General features: G+C 41.4%; 1 protein-coding gene across 2 annotated transcripts; it reads left to right on the top strand.

Annotated features, from left to right (window-relative positions):
- The first annotated feature begins 839 nt into the window (after positions 1-839).
- On the top strand, positions 840-26,739 carry LOC117511027 (titin-like). Of its 2 annotated transcripts, XM_034170967.1 has the most exons (9): positions 840-1,083; positions 5,517-5,912; positions 13,162-13,527; positions 15,789-15,854; positions 15,958-16,038; positions 21,084-21,188; positions 21,373-21,489; positions 24,703-24,807; positions 26,007-26,739. In XM_034170967.1, the coding sequence occupies exons 1-8, from the start codon at positions 1,039-1,041 to the stop codon at positions 24,763-24,765; spliced, it is 1,239 nt and encodes a 412-aa protein (XP_034026858.1). In that variant the 5' UTR covers positions 840-1,038; the 3' UTR covers positions 24,766-24,807; positions 26,007-26,739. The 2 variants fall into 2 exon arrangements, with proteins under 2 accessions (XP_034026858.1, XP_034026859.1); XM_034170968.1 differs by lacking the exons at positions 24,703-24,807; positions 26,007-26,739 and adding an exon at positions 24,156-24,202 and having other exon boundaries at positions 21,373-21,498.
- Positions 26,740-27,665: the final 926 nt, after the last annotated feature.

Here is a 27,665-nt window from a genome sequence, read left to right as displayed (position 1 = left end):
AGAACATTGGTTATCTTTCATATGCACAACTTGTCATTTCTTTTTGGCACTTGGTTTCCGACTGATAACTGGAAAACAAACAGACTTTTGGTGGTGTAGGTAAATCCATAACAGAAAAATTAGAGTGATTGAGGCACTTTTGATTGTGATATAATGCAAAATGGAAACCAAATGGCCTTTTCAATATTAAATTCAAATGTCTACAAAATCCACAGTCCGGATCAGATCTGGATCAACCATTGTCAGGTGATGGTGAGTGTCAGTTTGCACCTCACATTCAAATATGAGAGTGACTGGGGCACGTTTGTTTGAGATATAATGTAAAATATCCATTAAATGGGGTTTCCAATGGCCACAAAATCTGAAATCCAGATCAGATCCGGATCAAACTTTGTCCGTCTATAAAGGATACCATGAGTAAGTCCCTTGGGCTGCTCCCTTGTTTGCAATCAGGGTCGCCACAGCAAATCCAAGGTGGATCTGCATGTTGAATTGGCACAAGTTTTACGCAGGATGCCCTTCCTGACGCAACTCCACATTGCATGGAGAAATGTGGAGTTGCGTCAGGAGTGGGATTTGAACCGGGAACCTTCCGCACTGAAGCCACTTGGCCACCACCTCTGCTGATACCATTCTACATAATGTTCTTAAATATGAAAGACATTTGATCTTTTTTGACAGAGTTGTGAATCAGTTCTAGCCTATCAGGATATGAATCCTCTAAAAGTTTCATAACGACATATAAGAAATTGTGAGGTAACAAGAAACATTCAAAGTGGACAGCACAAGCAGCTCACTCTCTCTTTGTTGAGGCTGTTATGTAATTTACATCATCCAGCATGAAATGCCTGTGTGCGTGTGCGTATTTGGTGAATGTGGGTCTTTCTGTCTGCACGCCTCCACATCCTTCATCTCAATCCCCTCATAGGTTCTGTTGAAAGGTAACAAAGAACGTGGGCTTCGCAAAAATCCACTTTGTTCTCTTTGCTTCGCTGTTCTTTTTCATTTCTCCCATCGTTTCCATCACGACGCACCAAAATGCCCAGCAAGAGGAAGAAGAATAAGCGCCGCATGCGAAGGGTGGTAAGTGACGACACATACACCAAAAGAAAACTAAACTCTTCACGTGTGCAGCAAGAGACAAATTTAATTGTTGTTATTGTTGAAGGAAGATGATCTAACGTTTCTTTAATAATTACGCGCGTCTCTGTTCACGCGTTTTGTCCAAAAGAATTGCGCGCTCGTTGATACTTTATGCATAAATTTAAAAAGTGCATTTAGCATGTTTCTGATTTTATTTCATGTACAATCTGTGCAGAATGGTTCCCCCGTGACGCACAGTCCCTGGGATGCTCTCCAAACTCCGTGCGTAAAATATATTGTTCCATACAAATATATTTATAAAAAAGGTGGCGCACTTTAACTTTGATACTGAAATCACACTCACTGTTACAGCAATCAATCAAATAAACCAAAAATTGTCCTGCTGGTTTATTTCTGTCGGGTGTGGCGTTGTGCGTAAAAATCTGGTGAGAGAGAGGAAGATTCAGCTCCATCCGTTTCTGAAAACACTTTAAGTGAAATGTAGCCGTTTTGATGCTGATGACAGTCTAGTCAATTTAATCCCATAATGCTTGATTTCATGGTGGAACAAGCATGCCCTCATCAAAACTCAGAAAAATTCACCAAGACATTCAGTGCTGAGAAAAGGTCAAAGGTTACTGTATCACCAACAATCTTCTCTTTTCCTTAAAAATACAGAGATTTAGTTTTTTTAAACTCATGTCTCATATTCTCAAGAAAAGCCAATAAAGAGTGTGGTTCGACTCCCTTCCCTTCTCTCTGCCTCTCACTGGACTCACTGCGCCACTGTATATGGTAGCGTGTTGACTGAAAGAATGTGTTTTGTTAACTTTGCCAGATTGGAGTCTGAACAAACTCCGCTGACGCAGATAAAAATGAGCCCAGAATAAACTTGAGCTCAGGACCGAACCTTTTTCTTCACAGTCATCAGGAGCCAAGGAATGGAACCGAAGTGCTCATTTTCAGAGTGAAGCAGCTTTTCACAGGGGTTCTCACACTGTCCAAACCACAGCAGTCTAATCCAGTCTGAGGATCACATCATTTTGATCTGGTTTAGATGCATTTTAATTTGGATGGAACCCTGCGAATTTCTTGATAGACAGCTATTGGGTTGAGCTAAGGGAGGGGTTGTTATGACGGCAGACGTGCACAGGCATTGGACGCACACTCTGTTGACTTACACCATCGATCTATTCTATGAAAGCCAAACTGACTGTTGCCCGAACAAAAGCATGTTCAGGGAGTGATTGTAACCTGATTATGATGTGATTAGGTCGACTGTGTGGCCAGCGGGGCACGCATAGTTGCTGCTGACGAGTACGGCTTCCGTTCTCGCTTCATCACACCTGTCAGGATCATTCTGATTCAACTAATTAGCTTCTTTTATCTGACTAGCTTTACTGGCTACATTCCCAGTTACCCGGCCTCCTCCCTCCTGGTGTCTACACTCCAAAATATACTCCGTTAAAAAGCCCAAGGGGTTCTGTCAGAGACTGAAAAACATGTTGGGCCAAGCTGGTGTTGCATCCTTAATATTCCTGCCAACAGCAATTTTCTGAAAATATTTGGGGCCCCTTAAGAATTTGTTGTTTTAATTTTTTTATGACATTAAATTAAAAAAAAAAATTAGGTTTCATTACGTTAAAATTTCTAAACTGATACCCTTTACATTCACAGTGAAGGCAAATCTCTACAACAACACATAAATTAAATCCAACTGCTGGGATAGGCTCCAGCCCCCCGCGAAGCAGTTGAAGATGAGTGATGAGTGAGTGAGTATTTAAGCAAGAACAAGAGCAATCTGAGATTTCTGACATCCGTCAAGGGTTGACGAGGACTCAAAATAACAGATACTATGTGATTCACATCGTGACCTGGAGTTTACCTGGATCCAGATTCCACAACACAATGCAATAACTGCACACTGATATATGATCCAGAATGCCCAACAAATCCTGAGCCAGAATCTGGATCTGGATCACCTCCAAAATTCAGTGGAGTCTTCCATACCCTAATATTTATCTGTGTTGCAAATTTGGTGAGAATCCGTGCAGTAGTTTTGATGTAATCCTGCTAACAGACACACAGATAAATAAATAAACACTGATGGTTTTAGTACAGAAGCTTGAATCTTCGACTGGACTGGGTTGCTTGACGTGAGTACGTTTTGCTTCAAATCACAGAAGCTTCCTCAGCTAAAATTCTTGCTCTGGTAGTCTGACTTCTGTCTTGACTCTTGTAGAGAAGAATAAACCAGAAGCCAACAAAAGCTGGAGTTTTTAACCTAACCAGACCCCTCCTACCGAGAGGCCAACTGCTATAGGCTAGTGACTAAACAATAGCTCTAATTAGCACCTATTGTGCTCTAGTTAGCACTCTCCTAATGATGGGATGGAAGCCCCTGGCACTGGTATGTAAGCTGAAAGGACGGCTAAAAAGATAGCTAACTTTAGAAACCACTTAAGATTTAACCTAAGATGCAAACAAAACAATGTTATTCCCAAATGCATGAAGCAAAAGGCACTAGAAGCAGGTCACACAGCAGAAAAGATCCAGCACAGTTACCTTAGGAGGATTTTGGGTCTTAGAATTAGAAGGCTTCATTTTAAAATATTAGACCTCCAAAATAATCTTGATAATCTTTACAAAAGGTTAGAAACCTTAGTGGGGGAAGAGGCCCATAATAAGATCACAAAGTTCATAGTAAAAAGTAAGGAGCTGCAAATCAGGAAGAAACACGCTTTGTCCCCTGTTTACAATGGGGTACTCAGGTCAAAGCAATTTCAGTCTTTTGTTCATGGTAATGAGACATTCACGTCATCAGGAGAGTCATCAAGGGAGCCATCAGGGGAGGCTTCCATCCCATCATTAGGAGAGTGCTAACTAGAGCACAATAGGTGCTAATTAGAGCTATTGTTTAGTCATTAGCCTATAGCAGTCGGCCTCTCGGTAGGAGGGGTCTGGTTAGGTTAAAAACTCCAGCTTTTGTTGGCTTCTGGTTTATTCTTCTCTACAAGAGTCAAGACAGAAGTCAGACTACCAGAGCAAGAATTTTTGCTGAGGAAGCTTCTGTGATTTGAAGCAAAACGTCCTCACATCAAGCAACCCAGTCCAGTCGAAGATTCAAGCTTCTCTACTATGGAAACCACCTGGACAACTGAGAGCCTACACAGAAACCGATGGTTTTATTATGTCCTTGGTGGATGTAATAATGTGGGTTAAAAAAAGGGCAAACGTGAACATAACACAACCAAACCATCATTTTTCCAACCAGTTTTCTTTAGACAATTCAGGTGGTATGTCTTGGACTTGATTTACACGGGCCATTAAGAAATACCAACAGTATTAATATTGTCTGGTACATCTATCAGTTCTCAAAAAAACTGTTATTGTGCAAGAAAGAGACAAATGAGGGAAGCCAACAAATCACCCTCGACAGCTCTTGAAGGAGTTAAAGGTTTCTGTGACTGTGATTGGAGAAAATGTGCATTGTGCAACTTTTGTCTGTTGCATCGCTAGTTGCACCTGATGGAGCAGAACAGAGAATAATTTTTTTTTCTTTCGGAAAAACACATGAAATTTCAGCTCCAGCTGCTAAAAGGTACATGGGAGACCAAAAACCTTGATCAGATTTTTTTTCTTTTGAGGAAAATCTTTCAGTGGGTGGAGTCAGGGTTGGCATTAGTTCACGTGCAAACATGCATATAGATTATATAGATTTGTTTTTTAATTATTAGACATTATGACAGATTTTTTTATGCATGTAAACCCAGAATAAACACTACAAACTGCAATAATTGATTAAGACTTTGAACTGTTATCCTCATTACAGCATACATATGCAAATTTAAAACATTTTAGAAAGCGTACAGGCAGAAAAATAACAATTAAAAAAAACTTCACAGCTGACACCTGCTGTGTCCTTTAGGTGGTGCTGTTCTTCTTCACTCCCTCAATGTTTCACTGTCATTCTTGTTTCTCAGTTCATTTTTAATCATGTTAGTGTACCAAAATAAAGTGAATAATGGGGGGGTGCCCACACTTGAACTCATATGCAGGTTGTGAAATCTCAGCTGATCCTTTGCAGGATGTGAACAATATCTTATGGAAGCTATGAAAACTTTGGACACTATTGGACTAGATCATTCAGATAACGGTGGTGATGAGAAACTGAGGCTGAAAGCAGAATTTGGAATTGCAAATGTCAATTTTCAGTTTATGTTACAATATGATATATCAATATATAATCTTGAATATATGAATCCATAATAGAAATGGTGGAAGTTTCCACTTTTGAACATTTGCACTAAGTTCCCTCATAAAACCCCTGTTTGAAAAAGGACTGATCAAAGCATGCATGTCATATAAAAGAACAGCAACATAAATAATGAAAAGATGGTTAATGGTTTCTATTTGACATATTGCACTTGCAGCAGGCCATGATGAAAGCACCTGAAGAACAGCCTGAACTTAGCCAGCCAATCAAAACCAAACCTAGGGTGGCAGTGAGTGCACCCCCTGCAGCAGACCCAAAGAAAGCAGCTAAAACTCCAGCATCAGCTCCAGATAAGATCCCCAAAGCTGTTATCATTGCTGAGATGACAAACGTAGTACCTGAACCAATCACGGAAGAACCTATTGAAGTCCCTGTGCCAGTACAAGTACAGTCACCAAAACCTGAGGTTGTGGTGTTGGAAGAGACACTAGCAGAAGGTAAAGCTGCAGCCCTAGGCACTGAAGAAGTCCTCAACAGTCAACCAGAAGAAACATCAACAACAGCTACAACAGTCCAGGAAACTGAAACTATCAGTCCTGAAATAGTAACTGAGGTAAGAACCTTTTAAAATCCTTAACACGGACGTATTAGACTATTTTAGATAGGAAATTTTCCTATCATTTGTACACTCAACAAAAATATAAACGCAACACTTTTGGTTTTGCTCCCATTTTGTATGAGATGAACTCAAAGATCTAAAACTTTTTCCACATAGACAATATCACCATTTCCCTCAAATATTGTTCTCAAACCAGTCTAAATCTGTGATAGTGGGCACTTCTCCTTTGCTGAGATAATCGATCCCACCTCACAGGTGTGCCATATCAAGATGCTGATTAGACACCATGATTAGTGCACAGGTGTGCCTTAGACTGCCCACAATAAAAGGCCACTCTGAAAGGTGCAGTTTTATCACACAACACAATGCCACAGATGTCGCAAGATTTGAGGGAGCGTGCAATTGGCATGCTGACAGCAGGAATGTCAACCAGAGCTGTTGCTTGTCTATTGAATGTTCATTTCTCTACCATAAGCCGTCTCCAAAGGCGTTTCAGAGAATTTGGCAGTACATCCAACCAGCCTCACAACCGCAGACCACGTGTAACCACACCAGCCCAGGACCTCCACATCCAGCATATTCACCTCCAAGATCGTCTGAGACCAGCCACTCGGACAGCTACTGAATCAATTGGTTTGCATAACCAAACAATTTCTGCACAAACTGTCAGAAACCGTCTCAGGGAAGCTCATCTGCATGCTCGTCGTCCTCATCGGGGTCTCGACCTGACTCCAGTTCGTCGTCGTAACTGACTTGAGTGGGTAAATGCTCACATTCGCTGGCGTTTGGCACATTGGAGAGGTGTTCTCTTCACGGATGAATCCCGGTTCACACTGTCCCGGGCAGATGACAGACAGCGTGTGTGGCGTCGTGTGGGTGAGCGGTTTTCTGATGTCAATGTTGTGGATCGAGTGGCCCATGGTGGCGGTGGGGTTATGGTATGGGCAGGCGTCTGTTATGGACGAAGAACACAGGTGCATTTTATTGATGGAATTTTGAATGCACAGAGATACCGTGACGAGATCCTGAGGCCCATTGTTGTGCCATACATCCAAGAACATCACCTCATGTTGCAGCAGGATAATGCACGGCCCCATGTTGCAAGGATCTGTACACAATTCTTGGAAGCTGAAAATGTCCCAGTTCTTGCATGGCTGGCATACTCATCGGACATGTCACCCATTGAGCATGTTTGGGATGCTCTGGACCGCCGTATACGACAGCGTGTACCAGTTCCTGCCAATATCCAGCAACTTCGCACAGCCATTGAAGAGGAGTGGACCAACATTAAACAGGCCACAATTGACAACCTGATCAACTCTATGCGAAGGAGATGTGTTGCACTGCATGAGGCAAATGGTGGTCACACCAGATAGTGACTGGTATCCCCCCCCTATAAAACAAAACTACACCTTTCAGAGTGGCCTTTTATTGTGGGCAGTCTAAGGCACACCTGTGCACTAATCATGGTGTCTAATCAGCATCTTGATATGGCACACCTGTGAGGTGGGATGGATTATCTCAGCAAAGGAGAAGTGCTCACTATCACAGATTTAGACTGGTTTGTGAACAATATTTGAGGGAAATGGTGATATTGTGTATGTAGAAAAAGTTTTAGATCTTTGAGTTCATCTCATACAAAATGGGAGCAAAACCAAAACTGTTGCATTTATATTTTTGTTGAGTGTAAAAATGGTAAATGTTTCCTTGTATTTGCTATAAATGATAAAAACTGGAGTATGAAAAGGTTTCAACCAATAATCAACAAAACAGCTTTTTGATGAGAAATAAGAGGCCATCTGAGAGGTGTTAACCCCCCAAAATGTGAATCAGCTGCAAATCCTGGATTATCTGCAAACCATTAATTGCAAAATGTTAATACTGAAAAAATATCTCCCAAAATGTGAATGCAGGTCTCACAAAATATGAACGCGGGTCCTGCAAAACGTAAGTCACAAACTGTGAATATCATTCATGATATATTTCAGTTTAAGTAGTTTATGGGTTTCAGTTTACAGATCAATTGCTTCAAGAATTCTTGATTACAAACCCTATCTCTGCAAAAACGATTTTGTGTGTGTGGGGGGGGGGGTCACTATACAGCTGGTGAGGCAGGGAGGTGAGCCCCAAGCAGGCTCTTGCTTCGGGTGTTAAGCACCCAGCCCCGCTGGGCGTGACCGGAGACAGTGGCAGGTGGGGAGTTTGACTGGGGCGGTCCATCTTTCAAACGGTAACGTAGGTGTCTAACTCACTTTGGTAAAGTTAGAAAGATATTCACAGATTCGAAATTCAAAGCTCAATAAATCTTAAGAGAAACATTGTAGAAAAAACAAACACTAGTTTCTAACCTCAGGAAGGTAGACAAGCTACAACCTTATTTTTATCCATATGAGCCATCCTCTGAGCTGGAAAAATAACACTGATCTGAACAAGCAGGCAGCTGAGAAACTGAAGCGCAGGGACCGTCTACAAATTGAAGAAAAAAAAAGAGAGAGAGACACCAGAAAAATATTCACTAAATTCGTTGGTATAAGGTTTAGTGACACAAAATCCACAGCACACATCAGTGGACTCCTGCTGGTTATACAACAGCACTCAGTTTGGAAAAATATGCAAAAATTGAATTTTAGTGAATGAGGGAATTTTATTTCTCATTTTAACGATTGATAAAGTCACTAAAATTCCATATTTGCACATTTTTCCAAACTGAGTGGAGTAGTATAATCAGCAGGAGACCATTGATGTGTGCTGTGGATTTTGTGTCACTAAACCTTATACCAGTGTTGCTATTGAAAATTGAAACAATGAAAAATTCCCTTAAATTTTTATTTTTTTTCACATTGTCATTATGGGAAACTGTGTAGAATTTTGAGGGGAAAAAATTATGTTCATTATATCAAAGCAAAAACGCTGCTCTTGGGCTGAGAACATGTACTATACGTGGGGACACTGTTTTGCCCTTGAACATTTTTTGAAATAACATCCCTTGAAACTCAGGCTGCTAATAAAGGAATGAACCAAAAGTCGGACAGAAGGGACAGCATCACCTCCTTGGCAAAGGTAACAATGTGTGGCATTTACTAAGTGCAAAAATGAAACTCCCTTAAATAGATCTGTCTCGGTGGAGGCAGTGGCTTTGCTGTGAGCACAAAATAACAGCTGTGAGTGTGTGCATGAAGCCAATGTAATACAGAGTTTCCACTCATATTTTCTGAGGTCAGAACAGCGGTAATTAAATATGAAAAATTGCTAAATGTTTCTGAGATTTCTGACTCACACATAACAACGACACACTGTCAGTGTAAAGTCTGCTGCCGCACTTCTGCTCCTTTTTCACATGTACAAACTACTTTTATATACCATAATCCTATGCCACAACCACCACCACCGGGGAGGTGATGGTCTAGTGGTTAAGCTTTGGGCTTGAGACCAGAGAATCCTCAGTTCAAACCCCAGCCTGACGGGTAAATCACTAAGGACCCTTCAGCAAGGTCGTTAATCCCCAAATTTGTGTAGTGAGCGCCTTCCATGGCAGCACCCTAATATCTGTGTGTGAATGGGTGAATGTGAGGCATCACTGTAAAGTGCTTTGAGGTTCCGATTCAGATGGAAAAGCGCTATATAAATGCAGTCCATTTACAACCCCAATTCCAGTGAAGTTGGGACGTTGTGTAAAATGTAAATAAAACAGAATACAATGATTTGCAAATCCTCTTCAACCTATATTCAATTGAATACACCACAAAGACAAGATATATAATGTTCAAACTGATAAACTTTATTGTTTTTGTGTAAACATTTTCTCATTTTGAAATGGACACCTGCAACTTGTTGTTTATTCGGCTGCTCCCGTTTTTGTGTTCGGGTCACCACAGTGGATACAGCCAGATCTGCATTGTTGGCACAAGTTTTACGCCGGATGCCGTCCTGATGCAACTCCAGTTTTACCTGGAGAAACACACACAGCCACTGGTGTTCCAAAGAGGTCTCCCATCCAAGCACTAACCAGGTCCCGCACTGCTTAGCTTCTGAGATCTGGTGGGATCAGGCTTACACAGAGCAGATCAGCTGCAAATGGATGCCTGCAACACGTTTCAAAAAAGCTGAGACAGTGGTGTGTTTACCACTGTGTTACATCACCTTTCCTTCTAACAACACTCAATAAGCATTTGGGAACCAAGGACACTAATTGTTGAAGCTTTGTAGGTGGAATTCTTTCCCATTCTTGCTTGATGTACCACTTCAGTTGTTCAACAGTCCAGGGTCTCCGTTGTCGTATTTTGTGCTTCATAATGCACCACACACTTTCAATGGGCGACAGGTCTGGACTGCAGGCAGGCCAGTCTAGTACCTGCACTCTTTTACTATGAAGCCACGCTGTTGTAACACGTGTAGAATGTGGCTTGGCATTGTCTTGCTGAAATAAGCAGGGACGTCCCTGAAAAAGACATTGCTTGGATGGCAGCATGTGTTGCTCCAAAACCTGGATGTACCTTTCAGCATTGATGGTGCCATCACAGATGTGTAAGTTGCCCATGTCATGGGCACTAACACCCCCCATACCATCACAAATGCTGGCCTTTGAACTTTGCGCTGGTAATGATCTGGATGGCCTCTTTCCTCTTTTGTCCGAAAGACACAACGTCCATGATTCCCAAATACAATTTGAAATGTGGACTCATCAGACCACAGCACACTTTGCGTCTGTCCATTTCCAGAGAAGGTGGCAGCATTTATGGATGATGTTGCTGTATGGCAGGGGTGCCCAAGTTCAGTCCTCGAGATCTACTTTCCTGACACTCTTAGTTGTCTCCCTGTTCCAGCACACCTGAATCCAATGAAAGGCTCATTAAAAGCCTGCTAACGAGTCTTTCATTGGATTTAGGCGTGTTGGAGCAGGGAAACAACTAAGAGTGTCAGGAAGGTAGATCTCGAGGACCAAACTTGGGCACCCCTGCTGTGTGGCTTTTGCTTTGCAAGGATTCAGTGATTCAAAGGATTCAAAGGAATTTTATTGTCATATGCACAGAAGAACATGTTCCCTGCACAATGAAATGTGTCTACTGCATTTAACCCATCCTAATTGCCAGTAGGAGAAAAAGTCGCCATTAGGCGCCCGGGGACCAGCTCCAGATATACATCCCTGCCTTGGTCAACAGCAGGGCTGAACAAACCAACACTGACCCATAACAAACAACACACAACACATAGGCCGGCCCGGTACATAAACATATATTGAAAAGCAAAACACGAGGGAAAAGGAGAAAAAAAAACCCTCATAGCCGCTGCGTTACACAGCAGCAATGAGGAAAAAAATCCCCATCAGCACAGAAAAACAATAATCACACAGACAACAAGGACGCAGGACGACAACCGAGATTTGAAAAGGTCCAGTTTATCAGAACACTCCGGAGGCAGCCTGTTTGGCGCCGTCAACAGCCTTGTCCGACAATCCTGGAGGGGGAGGGGCTCAACCCTGAGCAGTCCTGAGCAGTCCACACAGTCAACGTCAGAGCTGGAGAAGCTGAGGGGAGGGGGGAAGACCAGGGAGCAAGGCTTAAGTGTTGATCTTCTGAGGAGGTTTTATCACAGTGACCTTGAAGTGCAGCTGTGTTTGGGGAAGCCAAATGAATAACCAGATTAGCAGATGCCTGAAAGATTCCACAGTTCTGAGAACAGAGTGGCTCTCAATGCATCTGAATGTAGAATGTGGTCTTCACAGACGATCAAAGCGGGTTTCCAGGGCTGCGATTCTGCTCGAGATATTTTCCAACGTGCGGTTAACACCCACCGACTGCGCAGCCACTGCCTTCCCAATCGAATCAATCATGTAGGCAGCCTGGAAGCACCAATCAAAGCTGCTTCCACTTTCTTGATTTTCCGGTAAACCAGTGCAGTGCCCGCTCCACACAGCAGAAAGCCGGTCACCACCAAGCCGAATATGTACACATCTTCGACGTCCTCCACAGAAAGCATGTAAAGGCACATGACCTGCCATCTCCTCCACGAGTCCATCACGTAACCCATCACATGCATCCCGGCAGGACAGGTCGGGTCCTCTGCCCCCGAATGTCTTGTAGAAAAAATAGTGTCAATAAAAAAATAGTGTCAATAGTGCATGGTAGAGCTTTAACTTGCACTTGTTGATGTAGTGACAAACTGTATTAACTGACAATGGTTTTCTGAAGTATTCCTGAGCCCACACGGAAAGATCCTTACACAATGATGTCGTTTTTAATGCAGTACTGAACTGAGGGATCGAAGGTCACGGGAATTCAGTGTTGGCTTTTGGCCTTGCCGCTTACGTATAGAAAGTTCTCCAGATTCTCTGAATCTTCTGATTATATGATGGACTGTAGATGATGGAATCCCTAAATTCCTTGCAATTGAACGTTGAGAAACATTAAATTGTTGGACTATTTTTTCATGCAGTTGTTAACAAGGTGGTGATCCTCGCCCCATCTTTGCTTGTGAATGGCTGAGCCTTTTGGGGATGTTCCTTTTATACCCAGTTATTACACTCACCTGTTTCCAATTAACCTGTTCACCTGTGGAATGTTCCAAACAGGTGTTCTTTGAGCATTCATCAACTTTCCCAGTCTTTTGTTGCCCCTGTCCCAGCTTTTTTGTAATGTGTTGCAGGCATCCATTTAAAAAATGTGCAAATATTTGCACAAAAACAAAAAAGTTCATCAGTTTGAACATTAAATATCTTGTCTTTGTGGTGTATTCAGGTGAATATAGGTTGAAGAGGATTTGCAAATCATTATATTCTGTTTTTATTTACATTTCACAAAATGTCCCAACTTCATAGTTAGGGGAGGTGATGGTCTCGTGGTTTAAGGTGTTAGGCTTGAGACCAGAAGATCCTCGGTTCAAATCCCTGCCTGACTGGAAAATCACTAAGGGCCCTTAGGCAAGGTCTTTAATCCCCTATTGCTCCCGGTGTGTAGTGAGCGCCTTGTATGGCAGCACCCTGCCATCGGGGTGAATGTAAGGCATAATTGTAAAGCGCTTTGAGCATCTGATGCAGATGGAAAAGCGCTATATAAATGCAGTCCATTTACTTCATTGGAATTGGGGTTGCATGCCTCAGATGGCTGATTTCAGATTTCTGGGACGTGCAAGATGCGTACTATATACCAACTTTAATATCTGCCCTGCAGATGCTGAGTGATCTGTTTGATTGCAAAAAAGGCATTGATGTTGGATTAATGTTTTTTTATTTTCAAACCGTGTGCAGGTTGATGAGGATCCAGAACCTACCGTGGAGCTTGAGACCTTGTCGGAAGAGGTGGAGGTGAAAGAGGCTGTTCCAGAGAATGTGGCCACACCAGAGTTTACAATTGAAGGCAGTGAAGAACAGGTACTTGAGGGTCTGAAGAGTGACTCTGTTTCTGTTCCGGCTGCTGCAGCACAACCTGCTGTAGATGAATTGGTGATAGAAACGCTGCCTGAATCAGCAGAGGACATCACTGAAGACACGCCTGAAACAGAACAGGTGACTGAGGCTGTGGTTGATCCTGTGGCACCAACTGATGAGGAAGAAGGTGAAGCTGAAGTAGAAGACATACCTCAAGTCACAGAAGAGGCAGCTGACATCATAAAGGTTTCACATTCCACATATACTTTGCCTCTGTAAAGCAGATGTCACACCATCCTCCATCACTCCAAGAGTACAAAGTGATTCAGTGCATGACTGTTTTTTATTTTATTTTAGTATTTAAACCTTTAATTCATTTTTGCAGCATGTGTTTTGAATGGCTGAAGTTAAAATATCTCTTAGACCTCAAATAATAGAAATAGCTGAAAAGATTCTGTATAAAAGAAGTATCTCATATACCTTCAATCCAAACCACAACCACTAGATCAGTCAATTCAGTTCACTTTATTTATATAGCACCAAATCTCAACATCAGTCACCCCAAGGCGCTTCACAAGGGTAAGGACTAAAGCTGGTCTACCATGGTTTATTTTTGGTACTTCATTGGTTATTATAGTGACTTAAAAAAAAAACAATTGATTCTTGTGGTGGAGTTGTAGAATTTTGGAAACAACTGTGAAAATTTTAAACGTTCAAAAATGATTGTGAGGCCGTGACCTATCGTGATCCACAAAAGTGAACAACTGGATTGTAATCTTTTGCTTTAGTTTTACAGGTTTTTTTGGTTTGTTTTTAATTTCCTGATTGCATCTTGAAATGAATCATTTCTGTTTGAATGTGGATTTGGTTGTGCAGTCACTTTGATGCCAAGTTAAAATTACAGGCTGATTTTAAAATATAATGCAGGTTGTTTAATGTTTTTGGGACTGAGTAATTTCATTGACCTGAGCAGGTAGTGATCATGCGCAACGGTGTGCAGTAGCTGTGCACCGGGGGAGTGGGGGGAGATTAGCTCAGCTCAGTACATGGCGGCTTGGCAAGATGTATGGTGGCTTGGCCGAATGCATTGCAAAGTGCCAAGGTGCACAGCTCCGCTCACTGCACTTCCAAAAGCACCACAGACATTTGCTTATAGGCTGTATGGAGTATTTGTTGCATAGTGGGACCAGACCACACACACCATGAATCAATTTTATTTCTATATTTGCTGTTGTTATAGATGACTTTGTTATTATTTTTCAGTCCCCCTTGTAATAAATAATGCCCACTTGAATGTTGACTGGGCAGTTCAATTATTTTGATGATGCCAGACTACAATCGAAACTAAAAGTAAAATACAATACAGATTATGTTTTTAGTGAAGTGAGACCAGCAGTCAATGTGTGTGTTGTTCAAAAACTCACTCTTCGCTGACATCTTTAAATCTTCTCTGGAAATAAAATACACATCCATAATCTTTTGAAAGGCATATCATACTCTTCAGAAGACGACATTTTTTCAGATGTTAACATACATTTTAGATTTGTAATGTACAGAGTATCGCTGTGAGCTACATGGTGTTGCATTCAATGTCAAATGTAATTGTCAGTGATCTGGTGATAATTGTGTGACACACAACTGTAGACTGCTATTGTGGACACTCTGACCAGATTACCTCATATTTGTAATCTGGTCATCAATCGGGGACAAATTGGAGACCATCTTAACCTTACCAACCCCCCTCAGCAAGGATGTAGTCAACCATGTTAAGGAAAAACTTCCTCTGGCATTTTTGAGGAAGAAACTTCAAGCAGACCAGATTCAGAGGGCTGACCAACTGCTTTGACCATACTAACAATGCCAAAGATCAAGTAAACACAGCAAAGAATTACTAATACGTCCACTGGGGGTTGTGACCCACAGTTCATCACAGGTGTCAGTTTATCGTCCAGTGATTTTTCTCCATTCATTATTTGTTCTATATGACAGTTAAATAGATCCACATTATTTGGAATTTTACTCAAAATTACAAAGGTGCCTCTTGAGCACAGCCAGAGCTGCTGAGGAGCTCATTGGTAATAGTGGAAACACACGTCTACTTTCCTCAATCCAGCAAAAAATAAAAATAAAAGAGAGTCTCTACAGCTGCTAAAGATGTCTCCTCAAACACTCAAACGCTTCCTCATGTCATGAAAGTGTTTTTACGAAAAGGTAACAAGGCTTTCACTAAAGCAAAACATATCGGACAAAAATGCACGGTACATGGCATCACTCATAAAGTGGGACAGATAATACACAATCCACCAATCAAATGCCAAGGATTCATTTAGCTGTCATATCAATGCTCTCATATCAATGAGAATAATCCCTCTTACCAGCCAGTAACACATGCTTGTATTCCAAAATGCTGTATAATTAATGACTTGTAAGTGGTCCAATACTTTCACCAACTGCATATTATACATGTTGTGTCTAGTTTTGACAGGTTTTGTTTGTGTTGTGGTCAGGAACTGGACACTGTCCCAGAAGCTTTGGTGGAAATGGCTCAAGGCCATCTGATTGAAATCGAAGAGGTAACACCAGCAGCACTTCCATCCCAAATATCATGTGAATATTTTATGTGACTTTATTTGTTGCGTGGTATTTTCTCTTCCTCTGTGCATCCATATCACTCAGGAGGTTAACAAAACACCGGCCGGTGAGTGTGTTATCACTGCGGAGGACGACGCCAGTGATCAGTGTGTCACTGACCCACAGGTGAGGTCATCAGGAAACACAACAAATGGACATAACAGTGCACCCATGCAGCCCACCAGATCCAGACGAATAATCTGATCCAAGCATCACTGAATGGAAGTAAACCTTTTATTACCTCTGTAACGGAAGTTACTGTTTGTCATTGTACAACAGTCACATTTATTAAAGGAGCAGGTATGTTTTTGTACTACAGACAGGATTGATGCTGAAAAACTAATTCATGCATTTATTTCCTCTAGGCTGGACTATTGTAATTCATTATTATCAGGTTGTCCTAAAAGTTCCCTAAAAAGCCTTCAGTTAATTCAAAATGCTGCAGCTAGAGTACTGACGGGGACTAGAAGGAGAGAGCATATCTCACCCATATTGGCCTCTCTTCATTGGCTTCCTGTTAATTCTAGAATAGAATTTAAAATTCTTCTTCTTACTTATAAGGTTTTGAATAATCAGGTCCCATCTTATCTTAGGGACCTCGTAGTACCATATTACCCCAATAGAGCGCTTCGCTCTCAGACTGCAGGCTTACTTGTAGTTCCTAGGGTTTGTAAGAGTAGAATGGGAGGCAGAGCCTTCAGCTTTCAGGCTCCTCTCCTGTGGAACCAGCTCCCAATTCAGATCAGGGAGACAGACACCCTCTCTACTTTTAAGATTAGGCTTAAAACTTTCCTTTTTGCTAAAGCTTATAGTTAGGGCTGGATCAGGTGACCCTGAACCATCCCTTAGTTATGCTGCTATAGACGTAGACTGCTGGGGGGTTCCCATGATGCACTGTTTCTTTTTCTTTTTGCTCTGTATGCACCACTCTGCATTTAATCATTAGTGATCGATCTCTGCTCCCCTCCACAGCATGTCTTTTTCCTGGTTCTCTCCCTCAGCCCCAACCAGTCCCAGCAGAAGACTGCCCCTCCCTGAGCCTGGTTCTGCTGGAGGTTTCTTCCTGTTAAAAGGGAGTTTTTCCTTCCCACTGTAGCCAAGTGCTTGCTCACAGGGGGTCGTTTTGACCGTTGGGGTTTTACATAATTATTGTATGGCCTTGCCTTACAATATAAAGCGCCTTGGGGCAACTGTTTGTTGTGATTTGGCGCTATATAAAAAAAATTGATTGATTGATTGATTGATTATCAGGAGTGTGCCAAATAGATACCAGGAGTGTGTAAATGTTAGAGGAGGGCACACATTTTATTCATTAACTTTGGTTGAGTAAATGTTTTGTTGGCATACCAAGCTGTTTTGTTATGGGGTAATTTTCAGATGATTGATTTGGGTTAATTTGTCAATTTTAATAGTGAACAGAAATTGCCAAACCACTCAAGAATACTCATAACTATCAAAACAAAGAAATTTATACACAATTATGTCCATTCAATTGCAGTTAAATAACATAACCTTAAAATTGTACAGGCCCCTTTTATCAATGCAAGTATAATTTTTCTTTCCCTTGATTTAAAAACAAGAATGCCAAGAATTCTGTGGGTTACCAAGTCAATTAAAGCCCAAGGCAAAATGGCCATTTTTGGCATAAAATGGCTGCTAATATTATTTTTAGACAAGAACAATGTCAATGACCCATATTATGACCTTGCCAAATTAGAAAGAAAGTTATCAGAAAGTTTTTGAGATATCACAACAAACGGACGAGGACGCCGCCACTGCCGACTACAACGGAAGCCGCGCCGACATAGGGTTAGTGGCCTATCAGCTGGTAACCCCTCCAAAAGAAAACCCCCGTAAATGCACTTAAGAGGCATTTTTCCATGTGATGCAGATGATTAAAGTCCTTTCCCATGATGCCTCACATTCACCCATAGTAAAATATGATAGCTGCCAGAGGCCACAACACTTCCAAATTAAGACAACACTAACAAATACAGAAAACACAAATGCAAAAAAAGAAAAGAGAGAGAGAAAAAAAACATCAAATCTACAACAGGAAGTTGCATCACAAAATGCATTGTGGATGATTGCAAACACAGTGAATGCAAACAAATGTAACCTGCAGCACATGCAACATTTTGATAACGTGCCTGCTGAAGATTCAGACAACACACTCAAACACAAAATTGCTTTGCAAAGCTCCACAACACAGTGAAATGCTAACAACACAAAAAGAGGTTTCTGTCCGGGTGATTTTAACTGACGGACCGTTCAGTGCATCGCAGCGTTCTGCTCTTTATCTCTACTTACTCAGCAGAGCTGCGTAATTTTACTTTATTGATAATTTTACTCTTAAGTTTTCATGGTTTATTATTTTTATTTGCAAGTCCTCTGGATATAAACTTGTTTTTGTGTTATGAGTACTTCTGTTGTGTTGTGGAGCTCCACAAAGCATTTCTGTGTTTGGATGTGCTGTTTGAATCTGCACCACACATTATGGAAGAAGCTTGGGACTCCGACGAGGGCGGTCGCATCTCCTCCACTCTCCCTTATCTCTGTTCTCTGCTTTTAACCTTCAAGTCCCTACTTCACCAGACTGTGAATTCCTCAAATTATATTGGATATTGGATCTATTGGACTACTATTGGATTAACCATGGAACTGATCAACTGGTCTCTGAATGCTATTGACACCATTTTTTCTACAAGAAGGTCAGGACTGGGGGATCCTACCTGCCCAGATGGAACGTATCCTGCGGGCTATGTTCTCGACTCCTGGGGGTCGTGCGTGTTGCATGCTTTTGCGCTATTCTCTGTGGAGGATGTCGAGGATTTATTCATATTTGGTCTTATGGTAGCAGGACTGGTACTTTCTGGCTTGTGTGCTGCCCTAATCTACCGGAAAATTGGCAAGACAGCGGCATCAAGAACCACGGCCCCTCGCTTGTCCGTCATGATTAACGAGGTGGGCAAGGCAATGCATTCTCGGACTGCGATGACTCTTGAACTCAGACGCAAATTGGATGACATCTTGGAGCAGATGCGCGCCTTGCAGATGAAGACGAAGATTTCGGAGGCCGGTGAATATTCTAAATTCATAATTGGGAATATTCTTAATTCATACTTGGGATTTGGTTGTTCAGGTGAAGCTGTAAAAAGTGTTTTTCACTGCTCAAACCACAACACAGCGGGCTTATCAGCCTGAAGGACAAATTGCCCTGATGTTGTCCTCCAGAGGAATGTCTTCGGCCTTGGTGAACATTTGGCTGTTTCTTATCTCATCTCGCAAAGATAATAAATTGTTTCACAGGACTGAAGCATGCTCCACTCCCTCTCCCCACCCCCCTCCTACCCCCCATCACACACACCCCCACTCTGGCTTCTGCTCACATCATCCCTTCCCTTCTGCGAGGGCAGCACGGTTTTAGCTGCAGCAGGTCCCTGCCCCCCCAAGCTGATGGTGGCGCAACTCAGGGTTGCTGCGTGACCTTCACCCACTTGCCTTAATTCGGATAACAGACTTCTTCAAATTTAGTGCACATAAACAATGACAAATGTGTATGTGCTGTCTTTAATTCTGATGTGTGCCATTATTATGGTAAACAAGTAATAATTGTGGACTAATTGCTGTCTGAGGTAACTGGTGTGTAAACATAATTTCTCCACTGTGAGATCAATAAAGTATATCTCATCTCATATCTCATCTCATTCAAATAGTTATATTTGTATTCTCTGTGTTTGCAAGTGTTTTTCAATTTGCTAAATGTTTCTGATGTAAATACGTTTTCTTGAATTGATGCCGGTGTTGTTTGTATTTTCTACTTTTCTTTGTGTCTTTTAAATTGGAAGTACTGTGGCTCTTGGTGACTGTAGCAAATGCATGGAGTGTGTTGATCCTGAGCATGTTCTCATTCAGAAACAACACTGTGGATGAACACAAAGTGGTGAAGAATCAATGATGGAACTGCAGGACATAACTGACAAATGTAGCAGAGCCTGAGGCCGTCTTAATGTCTTAATGTTGTTGGTGAAATGATTTATGGCCACAACAGAGTTACTATTTTTACTAAAGTCAAACGTCAAATTGGGCTCTACTGTATGGCCTTAAAACATTATTATGACCTGAAAATTGAAGGTCAGGGTTAGGAGCATGAGCCCATGATGCACGTTGCCTGATCCACGACACCACAGATACAACCCGAGAACCAAAATAGCAACCACGAAGGTAGTTAACTGGCTTATTTATACTTTTCAAAAGTAAAATTCTCAAGAAGTTCTTGGAAGTTAATAGAAGGATCAGGTGCTTTTTTCCTTTCCTAATGAGGAAATATATTATTATACATAAATTATGGCCGCTCCCCTGTTGGTTTGCTGTGCTGACCGGTGGCTGCGGGGACTGCCTTTCCTGGCCCCCGTGCCCTTCCGCTGCCCCTTTTCTCCTGGCTCCCCCGGGGCCCTGCGTCCTGGACCCACTTCCATCGTCGCTCGCGCCCGGCCGTGTGGCTTCTGATGTGCCGGAGTGGTCCATGTCATATGGTAAGGTTCTGTACTCTTGTCTTGGCCCAACACACCATCCACAGTAGTGATCGGATATTTAGTTGTGATCTGGGTCTCTGTGTGTGGATGGTTGTGTGTTTGTGGCTGCCACCACAATTCGATTTTTGGGTGCTCTTAAGGGGATTAACACTACGGTGTTCTGGATTAGGTTACGGATGTTCACTAATTAGACAACAGACTGTTGCTGTCACTGTTTGTTCATGTGTGGTTGTTTGTCCTGGTATGGTGTATGGTTGGGGCCCCGTCTCCTCGGTGTCTCACGTCACAGTTATTGTCTTCACCACTTGTCTCTCACTCTTGTCTGTCTTTGTGTTGTTTTGGTGGTCGGCCCTTCCTGATAGAAACTGTTGGTTGGCTTTGAGTAGGATATTGTAGGCTCATCGGGAAGGGCGGATGGGGGTCACATACACCACATTCACTCATGCACTACTTGCCTTCTGTCTTGCAAGAATAAATTGCATATATGCGTATTAATGTTCATAAATGGTTCTGCCAGTATGGCATTTACCATTACTATATATGCAGACAGGGGAAAAACAAAAAAAAAACAAAACATAAATTATTGGCCATGTTGTGCTTATCCAGTGTCCTGACTGGTCTGACTGCTGCGTTTAGGAAACTACATGTTTGAGTGACAGCATCAGTACCGAATCAGAAACCGTGAACATCAGTCCTGCTGATCCAGAGCCTGCTGCAGGTCCTGTAGAAGAAGTCCCCACTGTGAGTCCCTGTCAGAGTTTCATGTCTCACATAAACATATGAAAAGCTCCATACGTAAATGTCAGCATTCCCTACATTGGCACACAGTGTACAGGTTTGAGTCAGGGTTCACAATTAAATGCATGGTTGCACATTTTAACTTCTACATTTTTAATCACATCCTAACTACCACATTATGTTTTAGGATGTCATTAATGAGCACACAAGTCTAGCAGTGCTGCCAGAAGAGCCGATGTCAGACATCAGTGACAGCAGCTGTCAGCTGGATCTCACTGTGGAGTCTCTGCATCTCAACTCAGTGGTAAACTGTGTGTATATTTGCAAATTTATTAAAAAACAAACAAACAAACTAAGAAACCACATGTCCAAAAGTATTCACAGCCTCTGCCATGAAGCTCTATCCTGTTTCCACTGATCATCCTTGAGATGTTTCTACAACTTAATTGGAGTAAATTTAGTTGATTGGACATGATTTTGAAAGGCACACACCTGTCTACATATAAGGCCCCACACTTGACAGTATACAGTAGTGTTCAGAATAGTGCTATGTGACTAAAAAGATTAATCCAGGTTTTGAGTATATTTCTTATTGTTACATGGGAAACAAGGTACCAGTAGATTCAGTAGATTCTCACAAATCCAACAAGACCAAGCATTCATGATATGCACACTCTTAAGGCTATGAAATTGAGCTATTAGTAAAAAAAAAGTAGAAAAGGGGGTGTTCACAATAATAGTAGCATCTGCTGTTGACGCTACAAACTCAAAACTATTATGTACAAACTGCTTTTTTAGCAATCCTGTGATTCACTAAACTAGTATTTAGTTTTATAAACACAGTTTTTCATGATTTCTTCACATCTGTGAGGCATTAATTTTGTTCAGAGTTTGGGGGTCGTCTCACAAACTGTCTGCGGCTCTTGGACCCAAAAAGAACAATTTTACTCTCATCAGTCCACAAAATATTCCTCCATTTCTCTTTAGGCCAGTTGATGTGTTCTTTGGCAAATTGTAACCTCTTCTGCACATGTCTTTTATTTAACAGAGGAACTTTGTGGGGGATTCTTGCAAATAAATTAGCTTCACACAGGCGTCTTCTAACTGTCACAGCACTTACAGGTAACTCCAGACTGTCTTTGATCATCCTGGAGCTGATCAATGGGTGAGCCTTTGCCATTCTGGTTATTCTTCTATCCATTTTGATGGTTGTTTTCCATTTTCTTCCACGCATCTGTTTTTTTTTTTTTTTTGTCTATTTTAAAGCATTGAAGATCATTGGAGATGAACAGCCTATAATTTTTTGCACCTGCGTATAAGTTTTCCCCTCTCCAATCAACTTTTTAATCAAACTACGCTGTTCTTCTGAACAATGTCTTGAATGTCCCATTTTCCTCAGGCTTTCAAAGAGAAAAGCATGTTCAACAGGTGCTGGCTTCATCCTTAAATAGGAGACACCTGATTCACACCTGTTTGTTCCACAAAACTGATGAACTCACTGACTGAATGCCACACTACTATTATTGTGAACACCTTTTCTACTTTTTTTTTTTTTTACTAATAGCCCAATTTCATAGCCTTAAGAGTGTGCATATCATGAATGCTTGGTCTTGTTGGATTTGTGAGAATCTACTGGTACCTTGTTTCCCATGTAACAATAAGAAATATACTCAAAATCTGGATTAATCTTTTTAGTCACATAGCACTACTATTATTCTGAACACTACTGTATGTCAGAGCACAAACCAGGCATGAAGTCAAAGGAATTGTCTGTAGACCTCTGAGACAGAATTGTCTGGAAGCACAAATCTAAGGAACGGCTACAGAAACATATTGGCTGCTTTGAAGGTCCTAATGAGCACAGTGGCCTCCATCATTCTTAAATGGAAGAAGCTCAGATCCACCAGGACTCTTCCTAAAGCTGGCCGTCCGTCTAAACTGAGCAATTGGGGGAGAAGGGCCTTAGTCAGGAAGGTGACCAAGAACCTGATGGTCACTCTGTCAGAGCTCCAACATCTTCTGTGGAGAGAGGAGAACCTTCCAGTAGGACAACCATCTCTGCAGCAATCAGCCACTCCTTAAGGCACATGGCAGCCCACCTGGTGTTTGCCAAGAGACACCTGAAGGACTCTCAGACCATAAGAAACAAAATTCTCTGGTCTGATGAGACAAAGATTGAATTATTTGGCGTGAATGGCTGGTGTCATGTTTAGAGGAAATCAAGCACCATCCGTACAGTGAAGCATGGTGGTGGCAGCATCATGCTGTGGGGATGTTTTTCAGCAGCAGGAACTAGGAGACTAGACAGGATTGTGGGAAAGATGAATGCAGCAATGTACAGAGACATGCTGGATGAAAACCTGCTCCAGAGCGTTCTTGACCTCAGACTGGGGCAACAGTTCATCTTTCAGCAGAAGAATGACCCTAAGCGCACAGCTATTAAAGGAGTGGCTTCAGGACAACTCTGTGAATGTCTTTAAGTGGCCCAGCCAGAGTACAGACCTGAATCTGATTGAACATCTCAGGAGAGATCTGAAAATGGCTGCGCACCGACACTCCCCATTAAACTTGATGGAGCTTGAGCGGTACTGCAAAGAGGAATGGGCAAAACTGACAGGTGTTTATGTCATCATAGTCAAGAAAACCTGAGGCTGTAATTGCTGCCAAAGGTGCATCAACAAAGTATTGAGCAAAGGGTGTGAATACTTATGTACGTGTGATTTCTTAGTTTTTATTTTTAATAAAGTTACAAAATAAAATCAAAACCTTTTTTTATGTTGTCAGTATGGGGTGTTGTGAGTATAATTTTGAGGGAAAAAATAAATTAACTCAATTTTGGAATAAGGCTGTAACATAAAATGTGAAAAAAAGTGAAGCGCTGTGAATACTTTCCGGATGCACCATGCGTCTATATGTACACATCACATATGCACGCACGCACACACACACACACGCTTATGTACCCTTGAGCTTATAAGTTTGAATTTTGTACTGACATCAAATTAAGAATAACATTTCAGGCACAAGTGACAGAATTTGTCACTTGACTTCATTTGTATCAGTCTTTAAGAAATTCAGACACTATGATCATGCATACTAAATCTGTCTGGAGGCAGTTCCCAAAAATTGACTGTGCAAGGAAGAGACAAGTGAGGGAAGCCACCAAGGCACCCATCCCAATTCCTTCAGAGCTCTCATCGGCTTCTGTGGCTGACTGGAGAAACTGTGCATAGCGCAACTGTTTGCTGCATCACCACTCACAGCTTTGTAGTGCAGCAGAGCAGAGAAGGATATTCAAACATCATAACAAATATAAAATCTTGGCTTTCATTTCCCATGTGCCTTCTCGCAAACTGGAGCTGCAGTTTAACATCTTATTAACAAAAATACGTGAGTGCTTTGAACACTCTTCACTGCATTTTGTGTGGAAAACAGTTGCTGCTCAAAGTCACTGGTTTGTCTTTTATTTTCTATCTGCTTTCATTCACTCAGCTGTTTTGTTTTTTTTTTGGTTCAGGAGGCCTCAGTGGACAGTCGATTTAATGGAAATGTTGTTCGAGATGTCTCCAATGAGGACTAGACTGACAACACATTTGTCTTTGAAAAGCTCATTCTTGTCACTGTAAGTTATTTTATTGTTTTATTGATTAGACTGGCTACTTTAAAAAGAGGGTTGAAAAACCAACTCTACAAGGAGAAATAACTTTTCCTTTGCAAAAGTGGTTATGTTGTGGATTGTTTGTCATCAGGATTAATCAGATAAACTATTTTCAACAAAAGTATTGTTTTGGGGGTGAGCTTGGGCAAAAAAAGAATCAATTTCAATTTTGAGGTGGATCAATAACCCGGGTTGTACTCAGGATGATTCCCCCCGACCCATCATGAAAGAGACTTCTTTAAAAGTCAGTTTCTAAACAGATAAGACTATATATATATATATATATATATATATATATATAAAATTATGTGCAGTTCCATGTGAATCTTAAACGACATGTCATTTTACCTCCTTTTACTCCTGTTATGTTTCTACCTACATTTGTTATTTTTTTTTTTTTGGCTTTGTTGTTCCATGCATTGCAAAGTTGATTTTCACACTGCATGGATTTTTACAGTTAATAATAATAATAATATTTGAAATACCATGTTTATTGTCCCCAGAGTTCCACAGTTTTGTTTTGGCATATGCCATAAGCACAATTTATATGTGCTTATTTATATGTGCAATGTATTTATTTAAGAAAGTACCGAGTTGTGGATGACCACCTTTGTACAGCCACAGGATGTACAGGTCACAGGACGTTTTGGTGCAGCTGGCGGAAGACACTGCGTGTTCCACTGGGACATCAACAGTCTATATCACTCCACGTGTGTTAAAGTATATGTGTGGCAAGTTTGGTTCAATTTTGAGGTGCCATTTGCACAGGACAGGGTCATACACATGCACGCACGCACACACGTGGGTGTACCAAGCAGCAGTTTCTTTCCACTTAAACTAACAGCCACATTAACAGGTGACTTCTAGGATATCGTTTTGATAGGAAGGGTATTTTACAAGTTTAATGTTAAAAAAAAAGAAAAAAAGTTCAAGTTAATGTAGTTAAAGGGTGTGCTCCACATTAACAGAGGTTCACTCTACTAATTTTGAATCCACCTGTGCAAATTTTTTTCCATATGTTATTTATCCAAGTGTTGTTCTTTCTACTTGACCATGTTGTCCATGTGTTCTACTCTTGCGCTAATTTAGCGCCTAGAATTCTTCTCCTCGACTCGTGAGAAACACACTGTACTGATGAAACCCCCGACTTCTGTCTTTTTCAGATTTCCTTCAGTCATTTGGAGGATTCAGTGTTTTACTGGGAACCAACCAAATATTTTACTTTCTCGGGCTTATAAAGGAACTGGCAGGAAATTGAAGGGACATCCACACTTTGAAGTGCCTTTCCCGCACTCTGGTTCCTGCCAAAAAGCCAGACCAAGTGTGAACATATGGAAACTGCTGCCTTCATAAGAGTGCTGCTGAGGCAAACTATGGCTTGTTTTATTCTGCATTTACAACCTCACACCATGAATGGTGATTTTTGAATCGCTTTAAATGAGCTAGAGTGGTGACAAAAGTGATGGAGACATGAAGATTCTTAAGCCATGTGGCAGTAGCTGGTATTTCCCCATTTTGTCTCCAGAACACGTGCCTTCAGACTGCAAACATACCGCGAATACAACAGTGATGAATGCATCCAAACATGCTTTTGTTTTCATGAAAATGTTAGAGGAAAAACTTGGTTGTAGTTTGCTTCAAATCTAAAACTCATAATGCTGTTTGCTTGGTCAAAGGGTGAAAACCTTTTTTTTTTTTTAGCCATACCTGCTTTAGCCAAGTGCTTTATTTAGCCTGATGCTAACACCACAGGTACAGCACAGGTTCTTTTAAGATACAAAACAAGTCTCATCAGCTGAGCAAATGTCATTTTCTTGATTAAAAACCTCTCATATCAAGGGATGTAAATTTGCAGATTTTATGTTGTAAGACAAGTAAACCTTTTGTTACCATGAATCACTAGCAGCTACTTTGCTAGCTAAGACCGGACGAGGACGGTTACAGTATCAACCTCCTCACACCTGTGGCCTTCATGCTTATTCAAATTCTCATGCCTGGAAAAATGTCGATATTTGGTACAATATAAATTAAAAGTGGTCAAATAGTCAGACTAAATTTCGCATGGACTGAATTTCAGGAGACCATTTCTTTTTAGGAACACGAAACATACAGAAGTTATGTTATGTTACATTTTGTGGTTGATCTGAATAGTTTTATACACAAGGCACCTGCCAATACACTGGGGGTGGGGGGAACCTGAATAAGTACCCTGGGATTGAGTACACCCGTCTATACTACTACCTACAGTGAGGAAAATAAGTATTTGAACACTGCGATTTTGCACGTTCTCCCACTTAGAAATCATGGAGGGATCTGAAATTTTCATCTTAGGTGCATGTCCACTATGAGAGACATAATCAAAAATCTGGAAATCACAATGTATGATTTTTTTTTTTTAAATAATTTATTTGTATGTTACTGCTGCAAATAAGTATTTCAACACCTGCCAATCAGAAGAAATTCTGGCCCTCAAAGACCTGTTAGTCTGCCTCTAAAAAGTCCACCTCCACTCCACTTATTACAAATTAGAAGCACCTATTTGAGGTCATTAGCTGCATAAAGACACCTGTCCACCCCACACAATAAAGTAAGACTCCAACTACTAACATAGCTAAGACCAAAGAGCTGTCTAAAGACACCAGACACAAAATTGTAGACCTTCACAAGGCTGGAAAGGGCTACGGGGCAATTGCCAAGCAGCTTGGTGAAAAAAGATCAACTGTTGGAGCAATAATTAGAAAATGGAAGAAGCTAAACATGACTGTCAATCTCCCTCGGACTGGGGCTCCATGCAAGATCCCACCTCGTGGCGTATCAACATT

The sequence above is a fragment of the Thalassophryne amazonica genome, chromosome 5, assembly GCF_902500255.1.
Source record: "Thalassophryne amazonica chromosome 5, fThaAma1.1, whole genome shotgun sequence".
NCBI lineage: Eukaryota > Metazoa > Chordata > Actinopteri > Batrachoidiformes > Batrachoididae > Thalassophryne > Thalassophryne amazonica.
This window is presented reverse-complemented; position numbering and strand designations above follow the sequence as displayed.